At 44.1% G+C, this 17,523-nt stretch overlaps 1 protein-coding gene across 1 annotated transcript; it reads left to right on the top strand.

The window, feature by feature from the left end:
- Window positions 1-1,693: 1,693 nt before the first annotated feature.
- SLC30A1 (solute carrier family 30 member 1) lies at window positions 1,694-16,311 on the top strand. The gene is made up of 2 exons (XM_075147014.1): window positions 1,694-2,539; window positions 6,034-16,311. The coding sequence occupies exons 1-2, from the start codon at window positions 1,909-1,911 to the stop codon at window positions 6,942-6,944; spliced, it is 1,542 nt and encodes a 513-aa protein (XP_075003115.1). The 5' UTR covers window positions 1,694-1,908; the 3' UTR covers window positions 6,945-16,311.
- The last annotated feature ends 1,212 nt before the right edge of the window (window positions 16,312-17,523 follow it).

Below are 17,523 nucleotides of genomic sequence, written 5' to 3'. Positions count from 1 at the left end.
TTTTACATTCTTGCTAGACCTTCCTTTTCAGGGCACCAGTTTTCTTACTGCCTCTATATATTCACACTCGCAGCTACACCTCCATAGCTACAAATAGCTATGGCTATTTGTTTCCTCTCTCTCTGTTTTCCACTCACGGAATATTCTTGGACACTCTCTCTCTTGCTACCATGTTTGTTGGCTCTCTGGAACACAGCAGGCAAAGTAAGAGGTCAACTCCGCCCTTTTTAAATGTTTTTGATTTTTTTTTTTGTGATTTTTCTAATGTTTCAAAATATTTATTTTCCCTTTTCTTTCCTAACTTTTAACTTTTTTAACACGAAGTTTTATAAAACTAATTGTATATAGGCACTGATTTTTTAGCATTTTTATATTTTTGTGATATTACAGCTTTTCAAAACTTCCTCAAACAAAATTACTTTCTTCTTCTCTCCAAATCTTTTAACCATGAATGACTGCTTATCAGTTATCCTACTGCCCTCAGTAGCACAAGCAGGAGAAAAATTAAATAGAAATCAGGCCAAAAGGCCAAACCTCAGACAAAACTAGGAGTTAGAAAGGCGGTAAGAAATAGCCGTTGTGATGTACTGTGGCGTATGTGGTAACTGGAAAATGGGCCCATTGATTTGACAGGTAGGGATGGGTGCCGAGCCCGTGCAGTTTGCGGGCTGGTCGCCGGTTCCTTCCCCCTCTCCGAGCAGGCAGGAGCGGAGGGGCCGTGGCGGGGCAAGGCCACTTCTGGTGCCTCAGGAGCTTAAGGCCGGCGCGGCTCCTGCTCGTGTCCGTAACCCAACAGGCACAAAACACCCTCCAGTAAAAGCCAGGGCTTCAGCACGGACAGACGGGCGGGAGGCGCCGACGGCCTGGGCCTGGGGAAGGCTGCCCGGGGGCGAGGGGCCAGCGGCCAGGCCCCTGCCGCGGGCCTTCCCCGACACCCGGGTTTCGCGGTGCCGGTGTGGGCTTTCCCCCCCACAGCCACCCCGGGCACCGCGGCTGCCGGCGGCGCAGACCCCCGCGGGGAGCTCGCCGGCGCTGGCCAGCTCCCGGGGCTCACCTCCCGCCGCGCCGGCCGGAGGGGGCGGCTGGCTGGGCCCTCGCGGCTCCCTAACGGCCCCTGACGGCAGGGTCGTGCGCCGCGACGGACGGCCGTTAGCTCGCCCCGGCCCCCCTCAGGAGGCGGCCGCTGCTGACCGTAACGGCCCCCACCTGACGTCACAAAGGCCCACCACCCGAACGTGTGACGCCACAAAGCTGCCCCCCGCCCCCCCAACCCCACAGGACCCCCCACAGCGGAGCGGGCCCTTCTCCCGCCCGGCCCACAGGGGGAGCCCCGCCCCCGAGCGCGCGCCGGGCCGGGGCCGTGTGAAGCGCACCTTTTGCACGAGTCCCGCTCGCCGCGGGGCGGGATTTGCGGGGCGGCGGGCGGGGGAGGTGGGGGGAAGCCGACGGCTCAGCCAATCGAAGCCGCCGCTCCCGGAGCGTCACGCGCTGCCCCGCCCCCCCTCCTCCGGCCCGGCCCGGCGGGGCGGGGCGGCTGAGGCCAAAGGGCGGTTACTAGTGGGGCGGGGCCGTCTGTCGCGAGGGCGCGCAGGCCAATGGCGAGCGAGGCGGGGGGCGGGGGCGGGCGGGCACAGCTAGGCGGGGGGGCGGTGGCCAATAGGGCGCGGGCGGGGGGGCGTGGCCGTACCGGCTCGGGTTCCGTGTGGAAAGAGTGAGGGGGCTCGGGTGCAAAGTTTGCTCGCCCAGCGCTTGCGGAGGGAGCGGCGGTGGCCGGGCCGGTGGCGGCGGGGAAGGGGCCGCGCTCGCCCTTGGGGCTCCGCCGCGCCCGCGGACCGCTCGCCGCGCCGACCGCCGGCCGCTCTCCTCGCGCCTCCGCCGGGCCGGGCCGGCAGCCGCTGCCCCAGCGCGATGTGCGGGGGGATGGCGGCGAAGGGGCCGGGAGGGCCGCGGTGGTGGCAGAACCGGCGGGCGCGGCTGCTGTGCATGCTGGCGCTCACCTTCCTCTTCTTCGTGGTGGAGGTGGTGGTGAGCCGGGTCACGTCGTCGCTGGCCATGCTCTCCGACTCCTTCCACATGCTCTCTGATGTCATGGCTCTGGTCGTGGCGCTGGTGGCCGTGCGCTTCGCCCAGTGCACCCGCGCCACCAAGAAGAACACCTTCGGGTGGGTGCGGGCCGAGGTGATGGGCGCCCTCGTCAACGCCGTCTTCCTCACCGCTCTCTGCTTCACCATCCTGCTGGAGGCCATCGAGCGCTTCACGGAGCCCCATGAGATCCAGCAGCCGCTGGTGGTCATCGGCGTAGGGGTGGCGGGACTCATCATCAACCTGCTGGGGCTCTGCCTCTTCAACCACCATGGTGTCGGGGGCCACGGCCATTCCCACGGCCACGGGCACTCGCACAGTGGCAGGCAGCACACTCGCAGCGGCCCCAAGCCCGAGCAGCCACCCAGGGATGGGGAGGCTGCACTGCACCGGGAGGAGACCAGCACATTGGTGGAAAACTGCAGCAGCTCCAACGGAGTCAGCCAAGAGAAGCTAGGTAAGCCCTGCAGCGCCTCTGTCCCATCCCAGCACGGAAGTGCCAGGAAAGTGGGAGAGGTCCCTTCCTGAGTAGGGCGGTGGGCATTGTGGTCCCATCTGGTGCAAGCTTCGTGGGGACCACCTGTCCTTCCTCCTGGGGAAAAGGCAAGAAACTTTCTTATTGGTGCTCTTGGGCACACAGCTGTTGCACCTCTGCCTGACACCTTTCCTTCGAGTGCCTTAAGTTGTGTGTTTGTCTTGCAGACAGGTCAGAATGTGAAAAAGTCTTAGGGTCAGGCGGTTTGCCTTGGAAAAAGTTGGTGCTGGTAGAGAAGGCACATGACAAGTGTTTTTTGCCTAGCGACACAAGCTGTCACAAGATGTTGCCCTAATGCCATCTGAACTGGCTGCACATCAAATAGAGCGCAGCTCAACACCTTGGTCCTGACAGCCAGATCTCTCCATTGGGTTGGTTATTAGCTAGCTGAGAAGCTAATCTCAATCTGAACATAACATACTACAGTGTATTCCATTGCAATAATGTTGTACTTCTTCATGACAGACTCCTATTCATAGGAAGAAATCTTGGAAGTTACCAGTCAGAACTGTGGAAGTCATGCAATAGGCACTGAATGTGGAGCTCACTGATTTCAGAGTACATGCGTGGTTTCTTTGAATTAGTTTTCTTTAGCTTTCCAAAGCAGGCACCTTCCCACTCACTTGCACATAGAGATAAATTTAAAATCTTCCCTTCCCAATTGTGATCAAACTGTCTGTTTTGTGGGAGGGAATTTCTTGGGGTTTTTTTTAATGGATCCAGAAGCTTGGATAGTTTATTTTGAAGTCACTTGGTCGAAGCCAAGTACTGCGTGCTAGCAGAGTGAAAGGTGCGTAATTGCCGCTTTTCTACTTTAAATATATGGCATCCCTGTTACTAGGAGGAGGGGGTTTCAGTCTTCAGAATCCATGTCTTTATTTTCAGGGCAACATCAGGAGACTACTGTTTTAGCTTAAATTGCAGTTTAATTGAGCAGAGTGAACTTTGCTACAGTTTCGTTTTTTCTGTGGTGGGCAGAGGTTCCAATATGCGTTTGAGAAACTTAGCAGTTTCTCTCTCTCTCTCTCTCTCTCTCTCATATATGTTTTGACTCCATGTTGGTTTTGAAAAGACAGGTTTTGCAAGAGGATAGGAAAGTTCCTCTGAATGTATTACACCATTTTCTTGACCACATAATAAGCTCTTAATGTTGGTTTAGTTCCAACAAAAGTATCCTAATAATTAGTTTCAAACAATGTAAAATTCCCTTAACCGTTGATCTCATAGATATCTTGGCTTGTGAATTGTTCTTGCATGGTGAAACTTAAGTTGTGCTTTTAGCCAAGTTTTGGACTAGTTCTAGACTAAAAGATTAACTTATAGCATAGATTAAAATGTATACTGTTTTGAGCTAACTTGTCTAGAATTTTTCATGGATGTCCTTCTGGCAATTACAAATAATTTGTTGTGGGTATTTAGGTGGTAATAGGGCATAATTTTGGTCACAGTGAAACTTTGAAATAAGTTTGTATTCCCTTCTCTGCGCTGCCATGATTATGTAATGGATGGAGTTATTCATAGTTTACCCTTGGAAATGTTACAGGTAAAGGTACTCAGAGACTTGTGAGAAGCTGTAAGATGTGTAGGTGAAGACTAGGGAGACGTCTGAGAGTGGTACCATGGCTTCATTGGAAATTACAAAGAGGGGTAGACCCTGATTTCCTAAGGTGGGAGTGGAAAGCTAGTGATAGCCTTAGGGGCTAGTCCTGCACAGCTATCTTTGTGCATACACTTTATGTGACGTAATCAGTTTACAGTTAGATTTAAATGAGCATATTTCAAATGGACATGTTTTAACCATTTGCCATTAAAAAAATCTCAAGAGCTTTCTGGAACCGTGTTTCCCGTTATCCACCCTTATAGGTAGGTCTACTGACTTTTCAAATTTCCTTTGCTCTAAGTACTTTGTATATAGCAGAGCATTCCTCTTTCCTTGCTCTCATCGTGGACCCTGAGGTCTGAACTCTGTACCCTCTAATTTATTGATTTCTCTGGAAAGTTACAGGTCCCATATTCCATAACTCCTAGGAGTTGTGTGGAAAATGTAGCTGGAGCTTTAGGACAGAAGTGTGATGCACGAGGTAATGAACCTGGGGCTTGGAGCTCAGCCACTCAGCTGCCTTCGTAGGAGCTCACTCCTTCTTCAGAAAGGAGAGAACTTGCTGATACTTAATGATTACAGAATCACAGTCATGAGAGCAGAGTGGCAGAAGCTGCAGGTCTTACTAACCTGTTAATGTTTACAAAGCTCTGAACTGAGTAACCACGGAAGCAGGAAGAGCTCCTTGTTTCAGTTTGTCGGGCCAGTGGCCAGTGTCTGTTACATTTCTTTAACACTGGAAGTTTTCTGTCCAAAGAAGAACTTCTGAAGAAAAGTAGGAGGTTAATCATGTAAAATACTTTCAATTTTGAACATTGGAAGATGTTTTTCTTTCGAAAAACATTATTCTTTGTAATGACGTGCATTTATTCCTATATAGCTAGTTAGGTGTGATGGAATGGTAATATCGCAGACAGTTTTGACAAAGGAGGGCACTAAAATGTTCATTTATGCATTGTACGGTCCATGACATACGGCTTTGGGCATCAACAGCTGTGTGTGACTGAAGAGCTGTATGTCACTTAAAAAAAAAATAATAAAAATAATGTTTTTTTGTATTCTGAAATATAAATAACACTAGTTCATAGTCTCTGAGAGCTTCGGTGATAACTTACACTGTCCTGTATTCAATACTGCTGATAAAGTGCATTTTAGACCTAAAAGCTCATTGTATCTCACAGTTCTGCTGGCTCCATGCACCATCTCAGAAAAACTTCCTTTTCCTTGAATTCAGAAGTCTTTTGGAAATGAACTACTAAGCCTGGAAAGAAATTACTATAAAGCAGTATCCATACTGCTTTTGAGCTTCTGGCCTCATAAATTTTAATATAAAATAGCAATGCAGTCCTATGGTTTAAGAGAGATTTTAGCAATGTGATTAGACTTCTGGCTTTTCAAAAGAGGGAACAAATGTAAGTTACTTAGCTACTTAACGAGCTTTTTTATATATGCTCTGTAATTCTGCATTTTGTTTAAGAAATGAACAGTGGGTAGTCAAATGGTTAAACAGCTGGAAAACGTGAAAACAGTTTTTCAGTAGAATAAATTAAAATGTGGTCATCTTCATACTTTGCCACTCTACATCTTTAAGCTCCATGTAGAAACAATTGCCTTCTAGACTATTTAGGTCACTCACTGGGACAACTGAATATTTCTCAGCCAGAGAAAATGGTGCTAAGTGTTATGGGTGGAGTTGCTTGCTTTTCAGTTTCGTACTGAATGTGGCAAGCTTAATGTTGGTTATTATTTTACATGGAATTATAATAATGTGTAGTATTATAGCATATGTCTAATCGTTTTACTGTTTTCTTGTCAGGTGATATGAAAGACGACATGACTGACCTACAAGTGAACGGGAACGCTGGTCATTATCCTCTGGATGTAGAGGAGGTTGAAGAAGACTCTAGTGCGCAGCTTAACATGCGTGGAGTTTTTCTGCATGTTTTTGGAGATGCCTTAGGCTCAGTAATTGTGGTAGTGAATGCCTTGCTCTTTTATGGGTTGTGGAATCCATGCCCCAAAGATGGGCCCTGCTTTAATCCATGTGTCAATAATCATTGCATGGAAAATGCTACTTTATTCCAAACACTTGGCAAAGCAAACAATTCTGAGCAAGAGAGCATTACGGTGGCTGGTCCATGCTGGTTGCTATATTTAGATCCCGTGCTTTGTTTGATGATGGTTTGTATACTCCTTTACACAACTTACCCATTACTTAGGGAATCAGCCCTTATACTTCTACAGACTGTTCCCAAACAAATAGATGTTCATTCTTTGAACTCAAAATTACGTACCCTTGAAGGAGTTGAAGCAGTCCATGAATTACACATTTGGCAGCTAGCAGGCAGTAGGATCATTGGCACTGCTCACATAAAGTGTCCTGACCCTTCCACATACATGATGGTGGCAAAGCGCATAAAAGAGATCTTTCATGACGAAGGGATTCATGCAACTACCATTCAGCCTGAGTTTGCCAGCGTGGGCTCTGAATCAGGGAGAGGGAAATGTGAGTTTCCTTGCAGGACTCAGTGTGCTTTGAAGCAGTGTTGCGGAACAGGAGAAGATAGTACTGCAAAGAAGACAGAAAAATCTTCATCGCTTAGTATTTCTTGTTCAGAAGTTGTCATTGAATTTCCGAAAACTAGGAGGACTAAGTCGGAGAGCATCCCTTCAGTTAAGCTAGAGGCAAACACCGATCAAAACGAGCAGTTTGAATCATCTTTGTAACTCCCTGAATGGTGCTACCTGAGTTTTGGTGACTTTGACGACAGCTATATTGCAAGAGGAAGACAGAGACGTTTGAGATGCAATTTTGCCAAGTAGTGTAATTGCTGAAATCCTTGTTCTTGTCATATTGCTAAATCTAGAATGCTTGTTTTAAAGAACATAATGTCACTGTCAATGATACAATGTGTTTGTGTTGACTTTGTACTGAGACAGACAGAAAGTGCACCAATGCTGTAACAACTTCAGAAAACCAGTTTCAACATTTCAGCGGAGACACTTTTTGCTGTGCTTCAAATTAAAATATTTTTTCCAGTGAGAGGTATTTGAGGGATAAGCATGTAGGAACTCAGCGTGTGTTACAGGTTTCTTTGACCTACTCTTTCCTTTAATATTTGATTTGTAGATATTTTAATATATTGTTTATTTAGAAGCCCTAAGGAAACCAAAGTTCATAGAACATTTTTAAAGATATAACTACTTAAAACTGGAAACCACTTTGCAGTTTCACATATTTTTCTTAAACCTATATAATAATAAATGTGAAGGCTTTTCTAATGAATTTATCATATAGCATATTTTAGAGAGAACATCATGTGATTGTTAGAAACTGTCCCCACTTTTTCTGGTAAGGGAGCGAGGTAATTAAAATTAACTGCTTGTGAAAATATCAGATGTGAAAGGGTTGTTTTCTATCAGAATGGAAGTTCGAGGAAGTATACTGCTCTGTGATCAAGGCGTGAGACTGACCGATAAAGTAACGCATACTTTCATATTTTATGGATTTTTCTGGTGTTTTTCCTTATTTCCATGTTGTGTCTGGTCATAAAAGTCTTTGAAGTTTAAAGAATCCTTGACTCACAGTGCTATGAATGAAGAGCTGGAGCTTCTTTTTTAACTGATTCTCAGTTTACTAAGATAAAAGAATTAGTTATGTCAATAAGTGCTCTGTTGGGGAAAGTCTGCCAAGCACCGACAGTATAATTCATGCTTTCAAGCATGGACAGTAGCCTCCTTAAACAAGTAATTCAGTGGTGCATTTTGCTTGTAGTTGAGTGAGTCTGTAAGCACTTGCAGTGACTGCAGTCCTGGTCCCCGCGCTGTCCTCGGGAACCTTCCGCTGACTTCCGCTGAGGAAGTAGGGCAGGGAGTAGGATTTCATTCACTGTATTTCACACTTTGAGATGTTTATGTATCACATAATTTCACTTATTAAGTATGCAAGTCTATGGTTTAAAATGTTAACTCAGTTAATTGACAACTGGCTCTAAAGAAGCTGTTACAGTATGCTGCCAGCTTACACCTAAACAAAGAAGAAACTGGTCTATGGACTCTCTGAATTTGGCAGAGACTAGATAAGAGTTGAAGATAAAACATACAAGAAATCTAATCTAGAAGCCTGACCCTTTCGATCCACCCTCAAGTTATGTATGGGAAATAGTGTCTGTGATTTGACTGCTCCTATGCTCAAAACTGGAAAAAACTCAGATCTTCCATTGTTTGCTCTATGACTCTGGACATGATAAACGCTCTGCCTCAGTTTCCCTGTCTTAAAATGGGGATAATACCTACCTCACAGGGGTGTTGTGAGGCTTAACTCTTGTGTGAAGAGCTGAGATCTGTTACTGGAGGGCACTGGAAGGAGTATAAGATACTAAATTACATGGTATTTACTCCATATACAAATGTATTGCAATACCTAGGCACAACAGAGGGAACTGAGGATGGTTTTGGCCTTATGAAATTCTTTGATGCTGTGGTTTTCAGGTTTTTAACAGTATTTAAATGTAGATTTTTTTAAAAAAGAATGTTTTGTTAGTAAAGGGAATGTAGCTTTGCCTCCTGATACAGAACACCTCGCTAGTTTGCATTTCTGTTATGTGTCTCGTATAAGTGCTCCTAAGTAGTTCAAAATATTCTGCTGCTCGTTGGACCTGGATTGGCCCAGGTCGTGTCAGTGGTCATGCCCAACTTCTCAGCAGAGCATTGCAGTCAACTCTCGATTATCCATGGGTGGATTACCAGTGTTGTATATTAACTGTGCAGTCTACAGGGCCAGACTAGCTCTGTATCGTATGCCAGTGCGTTGGCTAAATGCTGTGTGCCAAAGCGTTGGAAAAGTAAAGGAGCTCAGTACAGTTTTGCACGAGCCCACTGTCACAGGGTTTGTTAGCGTGGGTGCAGCGCAGCACCGTGCGGTTATTTTGCCTCTTGGCTGCTCAGACGCATCCACAGGAAGTTGCGGGGTGTGGATGGGTCGGTTCAGCTTTGCGCTAGCTTGGGGATGTTGGTGCTTCGCAGCCATCAGCATCGCTCACCTTTTTCTGTGTTTATGCTTGTTGTATAGTCTCATAAACTAACTTAACTATGTTAATATAGTATTTATATATGGTTTTGTTTTGTCTGAATTATCTTAACTCTTTCTTCTGTTACCTGTATATGATCTAGAGTTGACTGTTAAATGAGATCTTGTATGAGACTACATTTGCAAAATATGCTACCACTGCTAGTATACTACAAAGTATTAACCAAGTAAATTTTGAAATGAACAAAGTACTATTTTTTTTGGAAATGTGTATCCTTGCTTTTTATGGTAAACTTTCACTAATTATTTTGCTCGCTAGTTCAAAATTGGTCTCAGTCATTAGTATGAATTATTGAGGTCCTGCTGTATATCACTAATGCACCATAGAACTACTGCTCTTTAGTTTATTTAAAAAAACCCCAAAACCCAAGAGAAACCATAGTAGCACTGAGAAGCCTGACTGAGTTCTCTCCTGTTGCTCGTATAAAAAGAGAGCAACTATTAAGTCTTGACAGTTGCCACCATTGGTTAACAGTCTCAGTAAATGGATCTGAATAGATGGAAGTTGTAGTCACTAATTCCATTGTAACTATTTAATCCTTTTATTTGTGCCAGAAGTCATATTTTTCTATTTCTGTGTCCATTGCAGGCAATGGCTAGCTTAAAAGACAAAAAGCTCTCCCCCACGTTATTTTTATTACCAGGACAGGATGCAGAGATGATGATGATGGGGGCAGAAGGGAGAGTTGCGTGGCCTCGATGTCATGCGCCGTGTTGCCTGTGCAGCACCAGCTGGTGTTAACGGGGCCCTTTAGTCTCTTTAGCCCTTGATGGTAAATTCCCTGAAAGCTTATAGCCAGGTCAAGGTGGTGGCTGTACAGCAGCAGGAACACAATTTTTGTGTTTGTTCTGGCTGTACAAGACCCGACTGTAGCCTGCTAGCTTGTGATATAGCTTGATTTTTTTTTTAAGCTGATCTGTCTGTGGTTACGCAGACTTGATTTGTTCTGAAGATCACAATTCCAGAATACTGGGAGCATTCAAAAACACTGCGCAGTCTTTTTTTTTTTTCCACAAAGCATGAAACTAGTGAATCTCATGTAAGTGAACACTGCAGTGATGGGGAGCTAATTGTATTGTGTATCACATTCCTGAATTTTTAAAATAAAAAAATATGGAACACATTTTAAGGAAAAATAAGTTTGTATTTCAGTGTCTAGACTGTTTATGCTTCTGATTAAATGTGTCAGAGATGTACCAAACATCACTGGGTGAAATATTTTACACTTAGTACATGTCTCATCCAGAAACATGCGATTTTAGAATCACTTCTTAGATTATATCTACACCTGAGGGTACAGTGCAGAACTTAATTCAGACACTCAGTGGGGTAGCCGCAGTACTGTGAATCGTTACGTAAATTGCGTCTGCAGAACCCCTGAAAATTTTAGCTCGATTGCTTTCAACATCCACTCTACGCTTTTGGTAATATCTGTTATTGCTGCATCATGGTGTTCAGTATGGACGTACACATAGTTATGTAAAAGACAAAACTAGCCCCAACATGTGACTCCCCAAAAGTCACGGCAAGGGCTCAGTCCTGTAAATTTCTGTATTCATGAATAGTTTCATCGGGCTGACGAGTAGTTACTTGCATGCAAGGAATTACTTGTGGGAGTTAGTCCAAAGCTTCTGCCAGTACAGCCTGGCTTTTGAAGAACGACTGAAAGTACCTAGATTTTATGGATGTATTGAAATCAGCAGTATTGTGCTGTTTCTAAATTTGCTGCAGAAGTACTATGTTTGTTATAATTCCAGGATTTATTCCTTTTCCCCATTCTCCAAAAAGAAAGACAAAAAGCCCACTGAGTGCCCTAAGACTTGTTAACAAGTTTAACTAAACTGACATTGCTGTTCTGAAATTGCGCCATCTGAATTTATTAAACACTGCCTAGTGGAGTTTGGGGAGGAGGGATAAAGATTCTTGCCATTCTCCTTCCCCTGCCCCCTGCTTTGACTGCACTTTCTAATCTCTTCAGCTATGGAGAGACCAGGGGGGACAGAGGGGGTGAATTTTGTAGCTAGATGTTCTGAGTTCCACATGGAGGGAATGGGATATACTGCTAACTATATTTAAAAGCATATAAATATGCTCTGACTATTTTAGTTTCATAGCATAGCATCATTTACGCCCTTTTTAGGTATGCATTTAAGTTGTTCAGCTCTGTAGTAACTTTGTTTTTTTCTTTCTCTGCTGGATAGAAAGAGGTAGATGCTCCCTTTGCCTGAGCTAAAGCCAGTCTTGACAATTTTCCAAATCAAACGTAGCTTTGCTGATAACAGGAGGTCTGATTATTCCTTGTGACCTTTGCTTTGGGTGGCTAGCTGCCTAGGTACAGTACTGTGTTTTAGCAGGCTCACATTTTTTTTTTTTTTGCATTCACCATGTTAGTAGTTGAAGAGCAAAACCACGATCCTGAAAAATATCTTTCATCTATATGTCTCCAAAAAGCACATGGGATTAATTTGGCTTCTATTTTTTCATGTCCTGGGTCCCGTTTCTTAGCAATGTTAAAATATAGTTGGCATAGCTAGTGTTCATTGATGATATTTCTTTTTGCCTTCTTTAAAATAAATAATAATGTTGGGTTTGTTTTTTTTTTTTTAATTAAGTATTAAAGTCCTGAGAAAATAAATGGAGCTCTTGAATGTCACATACTTTTAGTTGGGATTTCTTTCTCAGGTCAGTTCCTCGGGAGAAATTTGGCTAGTAGAAATGCACTTTCACCGTCTCCCAGAACCTCAGAAACAAGTACAAAGAGCACAAGTAGAAGAGGAGGTTAATAAATGGGTTGTAAAGTGATGGCCTCCAATTGTCTGGATTCCAGGTGCAATTAAAAGAATAGTTGCTCAGTTCTAGTATCACGTGAAGAGTTAATTATGCAAAATGCATTTTTTTTCTAAGAAAAACAGCCTTGAAAAGAATAAAAAAATCTTGTCCTGTTAATTGGCCGTGGTTAAATATCTAACATAGGGGTCAATAAGGTAGGCTTCCTAATAGAAGTCTGTGCATGTTTATTTAATGCCTTTGGAAGGTAAGCTACTTCAGAGCAGAAGATGCTTTGGTGTTTTTCAGCTTCATTTGTTTCAGTTCAGAAACACTGCAGTCTGTAAAGTTTGTTGGGAAGAAGTACTGACTGCAGAAAAAGATACAGCTGCCAGCAATAATACTGAGGAGGGCAGGATCGTTATTAATACCTGCTTTGAGCTGTTCATGAGCTTGCGATGATGAGTTCATTTTGGAGCCTTTCACCAGTGCAGCTTCAGCACCTGCTTTTTTCTGTTTCAAGAGGGAAAAGTGATTCCATATTATTATTTATATATGCAGGAGGGTATGCTTGGTTGTACTGTAAGCATTGCACATGAGCTTGAGTTTTGCCATTTTTCCAGTTCCTTCTGCCTCATCATGAAAAGATGTGATTTAAACTTAATATGAACATCCTTTATGAGACATGCTAGTGTGGGAATTTTTAATTAATAGAATGGGAAGGAAAGCTTCAGGTCTATAGCTTACTTTTGCTTTTACACGTACCTTTACCCATGCCATTCCTAGACCTCCTACCCCAGACGGTTGCCTGACCACCTCAAGGGCCAGATCCAGCTCCCAGAACAACTCCTTGCTGCTCTTGCACAGGAGGAGCTGATCCCACAGGGGAAGGGCAGGATGGGAGCGAAGCTATGTCTGCCTCCAGGCAGGCGGGCACTTTCAGCAGGAACCTTCTCCTCAGTCTGATCCATGCTAGCATCCCAAACCTGGCACGAAACCCTTGCCACCGAAACTTTGGTCAGCATTTATATATACATATTTTGTGTTATCTTTTCTTCCTTTTTGTGACAGACAACACAAACTTTAAAGTAGTGCTCAGGCCAAATTGTAACTCCCCCTCCTGTCACCACCCAAGCTCCGTTTCTAGTCACAGCGTTGGTAGGCATCCCAGCGTTTTCCCTCTCACCAGCTAGTGTGGCTAAGAATAGCCGTGGCGATGCTGTGGAACAGGATGTGCAACCTGCTGGGTTTCCTGCGTTTGTGCTTGTGTTGCTGGCCTGGGCTGAAGCCTGTCCTCCTCCGTCTTCCCTGCTCGCGCTGCTGGACTCGCTAGGTGAATTTGTTAGATTTAATTTGTTAGATTAGGTTTGCTCTGGGTTGGCCTACACTTGTTTCCGTTGCATTCTGCAGTACAGGCAATTGCGTTCTGAGGTATAGGCAAAACCTCAGCTGAGTGAGGTATTTACTCGCTGCCAGTCTTTCTTGCTTCAGCGTATGGCTGCTGAGCCTAAGTGGTTGCTGCTGGCCCACTGCAGATGGTGGCAGATGAGGGCTGCAGACCTGGATTCAGCTTTGCTGGTTGGTTTGATGTTACCATGTCATCCTTCTAGCTGCGGGTGCAGCTCAGCGGGTGTGTGCAGCGAGTACCGCGCCGTGAGTCTCGGCAGGTAACTACGTCATTGGCGCTTACCTGATCTTGGTGCTCATACCCTCGTTTAGGAGTGAACAACACTCCCACAGATAAATGCTGCACATGTTGCTATACCCTCGAGATTTTTGCATTAGGCAGCGTTGGCTGGAGACACAGCCCATCATTCCCGTCCTGGGGTGCTCCAGGACTCTCCCCCACTCAGTTGCAATTGATTCTATGATTCTATTGGTGGTGTTGGGTTGCCGGTTGGACTCGATGATCTTAGAGGTCTTTTCCAACCTTAATGATTCTATGATTCTATGATTCTACAAGCTCATTTTCCCTTGAGGGACTATATGAATTAACAAAAATTGGGTGATAATTTTCAGATGTATTTTTGTGGCCATGTGGGAAGGTTCTGACCCAAATGGATGGGGTTGATTCTGTGTGCTTCCAGCTGAGTGTAAGGAGGGGTTGGGTTAAAATATCAGGTAAAATCTAGGCTCAAGCAGTTCATCCATAGTGGCAGAGGTCTTGGACTTTTATGTCATGCGGTTTTGAAGGGATTTGCTCTTCTCACATTGCTGTTCAAAAAAAAGAAAGGAAGAATTGTGCTTAATTATCATAAAAATTATTAGCCAGCCTCGGTAGCTGTGTTTCCAGTTTGAAAATCTCCCTGCATATAGTAGGTGCACAGTAGAGACACTGACAAGTTAGCCGGCAAGCTGTCGCTAAAAAGGAGGTGTTTGGTACATATGCTTCAGCTTGGAAATGGAATGACACTTGGCGCCATAATGTCCCAGTTATCTTTTTTTGAAGGAGTAGGAAAACTACAGAACTAAATATTGAGTCAAGCTCTGGGCAGAGCTCCCGTGTCAGGACCGCGCTGACATCACGGTCGCAGCGTGACATCGCTAGCTGTATGTGAAAAGCTCAGAGCATCACCCAAGCCGTATATGTTATTCAAAACCTCAGTAACATTTGCTGAAAACTTGCATGGGGTTTTTTTCCTTAACGTATCCAGAGAAGTTTAGCCACGCAGTTTAAACATCTCACTACCGATTTAGAAGATGAGCTGGAAGGCTTTAGACCGTGGTGTGTAATTCACCTGCATTGCAACAGCGTGTGCTGCTCTGGGAAAAAATGTGCCATTGAACCCAGAGTTTGAATGCTATTGCCCTTGTGTGCCCTTTCTAAAAGTATCTACAAAAACGAGGTAATGTCAAAATAATGTTTCTCTGCTGAAAGCTGTTTGGATACTGAAGTCTACAGCTTCTGCAGTAGCCTTCTGTCACCAAGAGGCCGGCTGTCTCGCTTGCAGCGCTCCTAACCACAGATGCACCGCAAGAGCAGCATCTGTGGTGCTCTCAATGGCTGGCCTCTGCCTGGACAGTTATCTTAGCTATTACTGCATGTTTGGGAGTTTCACAACAATTACTGTGACATGGAAAAAGAAGGGGACAGGCACTGGAGTTCTTTAGATTTTGTTAAGAATGGAAAATTTGATTTGCAAGATTTTTGCCAAAACTTCTTTCAGCTCTGGTAGTATTAGGAAGGCAGATCACTTCTCCCGTGGTGGTCGCCCTGGTTAGCAGAGAGCAAATGAAATTATAGCATCAATAGAGAAAGTTGAGCAACGGAGTGTGTATGGGTTTTGCTTCTGGACTGGTTATAATTTTTTTTCCCCTACAGCTGTTTTGGTGAGGGTAATGATGTTCTTTGGTCTTCCTCTATAGTTCCGCAGTGCTTAACAGCTTATTACTGTGAGACCTACACGTGATGTCTGTGGAAATCAAAGTTAGTGAAAGATGCAAAAAAATGCTTAAACAGATCACAGCTGAAGTGGAGACCTTAATCTTTCCGAGGCTGAGAAGGTAGCCAGCACAACCTCAGCTGTTACGTCAGGAAAGGATAGTGCGAAGTACCAAGCTTAGCACACTGCTATAAAAATGGTGTAGGAAATCAGGTAACAGGAGTTTTGTTTCACATCTGAGCATATGAGAGGTAGCCTGTATTAAGAGACTGCAGCTTGGCAAAAGTAATGGCTTTGCACGGAGGCTTTGTTGCTGGCAATGGTTAAAATCCTGACAGAGCAGTATTTCTCCAAATGACTTAAGGTAAAGTCAAATGTAGAGAGTCCTTATGCAATATGGAGTTCCCCTTTCGAAACAGTGGTTTGGAGAGAAAAAGTCATTGGCCTGGGCTAGGACAAAAATTGCTTAAACAAGATAAACAAGGGTGGACTGCTGCCATCTTTCCCTTCCCCTTTATCTCTAAACCTTAACCTTAAATTACAAATCTGAGGTTAACGCAGTGCAGTGCATCTGCAAGTACTGAAACCAGCTACATTTTAATAGATCTTATTTATTTTGATGATGATGAAGGTTTGAAAATTCCTCTAGGTAACAGAAATATTTCTATGCTTTTAAAGTTCAAATGCAAGTATTTTTTAATACTACTAAGAATGTTTTCAAATTAAATAATTAGTTCTCTCAATAAATCTTTTCATAATCAACAAGAAAATTATTTACTAATTCTGTATCCTTGTTTCTAATCCAAGTAGTTCACAGAACATAGAAATAAACTTCAGTTTCAAAAACCTGTTCAATTTTTGCGGACGTGGTATTTTTTAAATATCAGCTAGAAAGAAAGCAGGTTTCAGTCATAAAATTTGAGCTAACTACACAATCTTGGTAGCAGGTCACTCGCCACTAACAAGTACTCTAGCACTGTGCAGAGCTCTGCGTGGCTGTAGAACATGTTGTGAGAACAGGGACCACGGCAATAAAATAGGGTGGAAAAATCTTCACTTGAGCTTCACAAAGAAGAAACTACTTCAGTGATATGTAAGAAAAGGTATCTGTTCCTAAGTTGCATTTTTGCTTGTATTATACATAGCATCCTGCAAAACTAATCCTTTGAGATACTGGTTATGTGATGATGACTTTATTCCAGAAATACCAGATTAGGTCCTGACCTATGCAATGGTTTATCCAGGCAGTGAAAGTATGGTAGGGAAGAGTGGGGAGCATGATAGATGCATTTCTGGAGTGTACATCACTCAGCTACTCCTTGGAGTACATGCATTCCTTCTTTTAAATAATGTGAAAGTGTGTTTGGGGTTTTACCCAAATCTGATCATCCTGGTTTTCAAACAACATTGTTCTGACAGGTTCTTTTTAAAGGAGAACATCTTAACCAAATTGCCTTCAGAGTGCCTTGCCACAATGCCTTCAGGTGCCACGTGCTGGCTGGCTGAGCCAGTGGCACTGTATTTTCCTGCGCTCAATAAGAATGAAGGACTCTGAACCAAGTCATGTAGTGGATGGGGAGTATTAAAGACCTGGAAATGTGGAGGAATGTGCTGAAGATGAGGCTAGATTAATTCTCAACACCTTTAGCCTTTGTTAAGAAAGGGTTTTTTTTTCTATAAATGTGATTAATCCCAGAGCTGCTCATATTTAGAGGAAGAAAAGCGTAAGATTCACTGAAATTTCACCAAGGCGCTTTTTGGTAGATCTAAGCTGTCTACTAAGTAAATTGGGTAGGATGGTAATGGTTGTTACAGAACCCCTTAGAGCATGTTTTCCATCTCCTAGCATCTGTGATAAGTAGATTATGAATATAAGAGCCTACCCTAGTACAGGGAACTCTGACAGAGGTGAAAAGCACTCTCTGTTCATAGCACACATACGGCTCTGACCTCTGTCATGCTTTTCATCCATCAAACGTTGCTAGATAGTGTTTAAAGAAATATGAAGTACTCTCTGAGACTAGGAAATGTGACCACTTACTTTGTAGTAACCGTGGTTCTCTGAGT

This window comes from Calonectris borealis, chromosome 3 (genome assembly GCF_964195595.1).
Source record: "Calonectris borealis chromosome 3, bCalBor7.hap1.2, whole genome shotgun sequence".
Lineage (NCBI taxonomy): Eukaryota > Metazoa > Chordata > Aves > Procellariiformes > Procellariidae > Calonectris > Calonectris borealis.
This window is presented reverse-complemented; position numbering and strand designations above follow the sequence as displayed.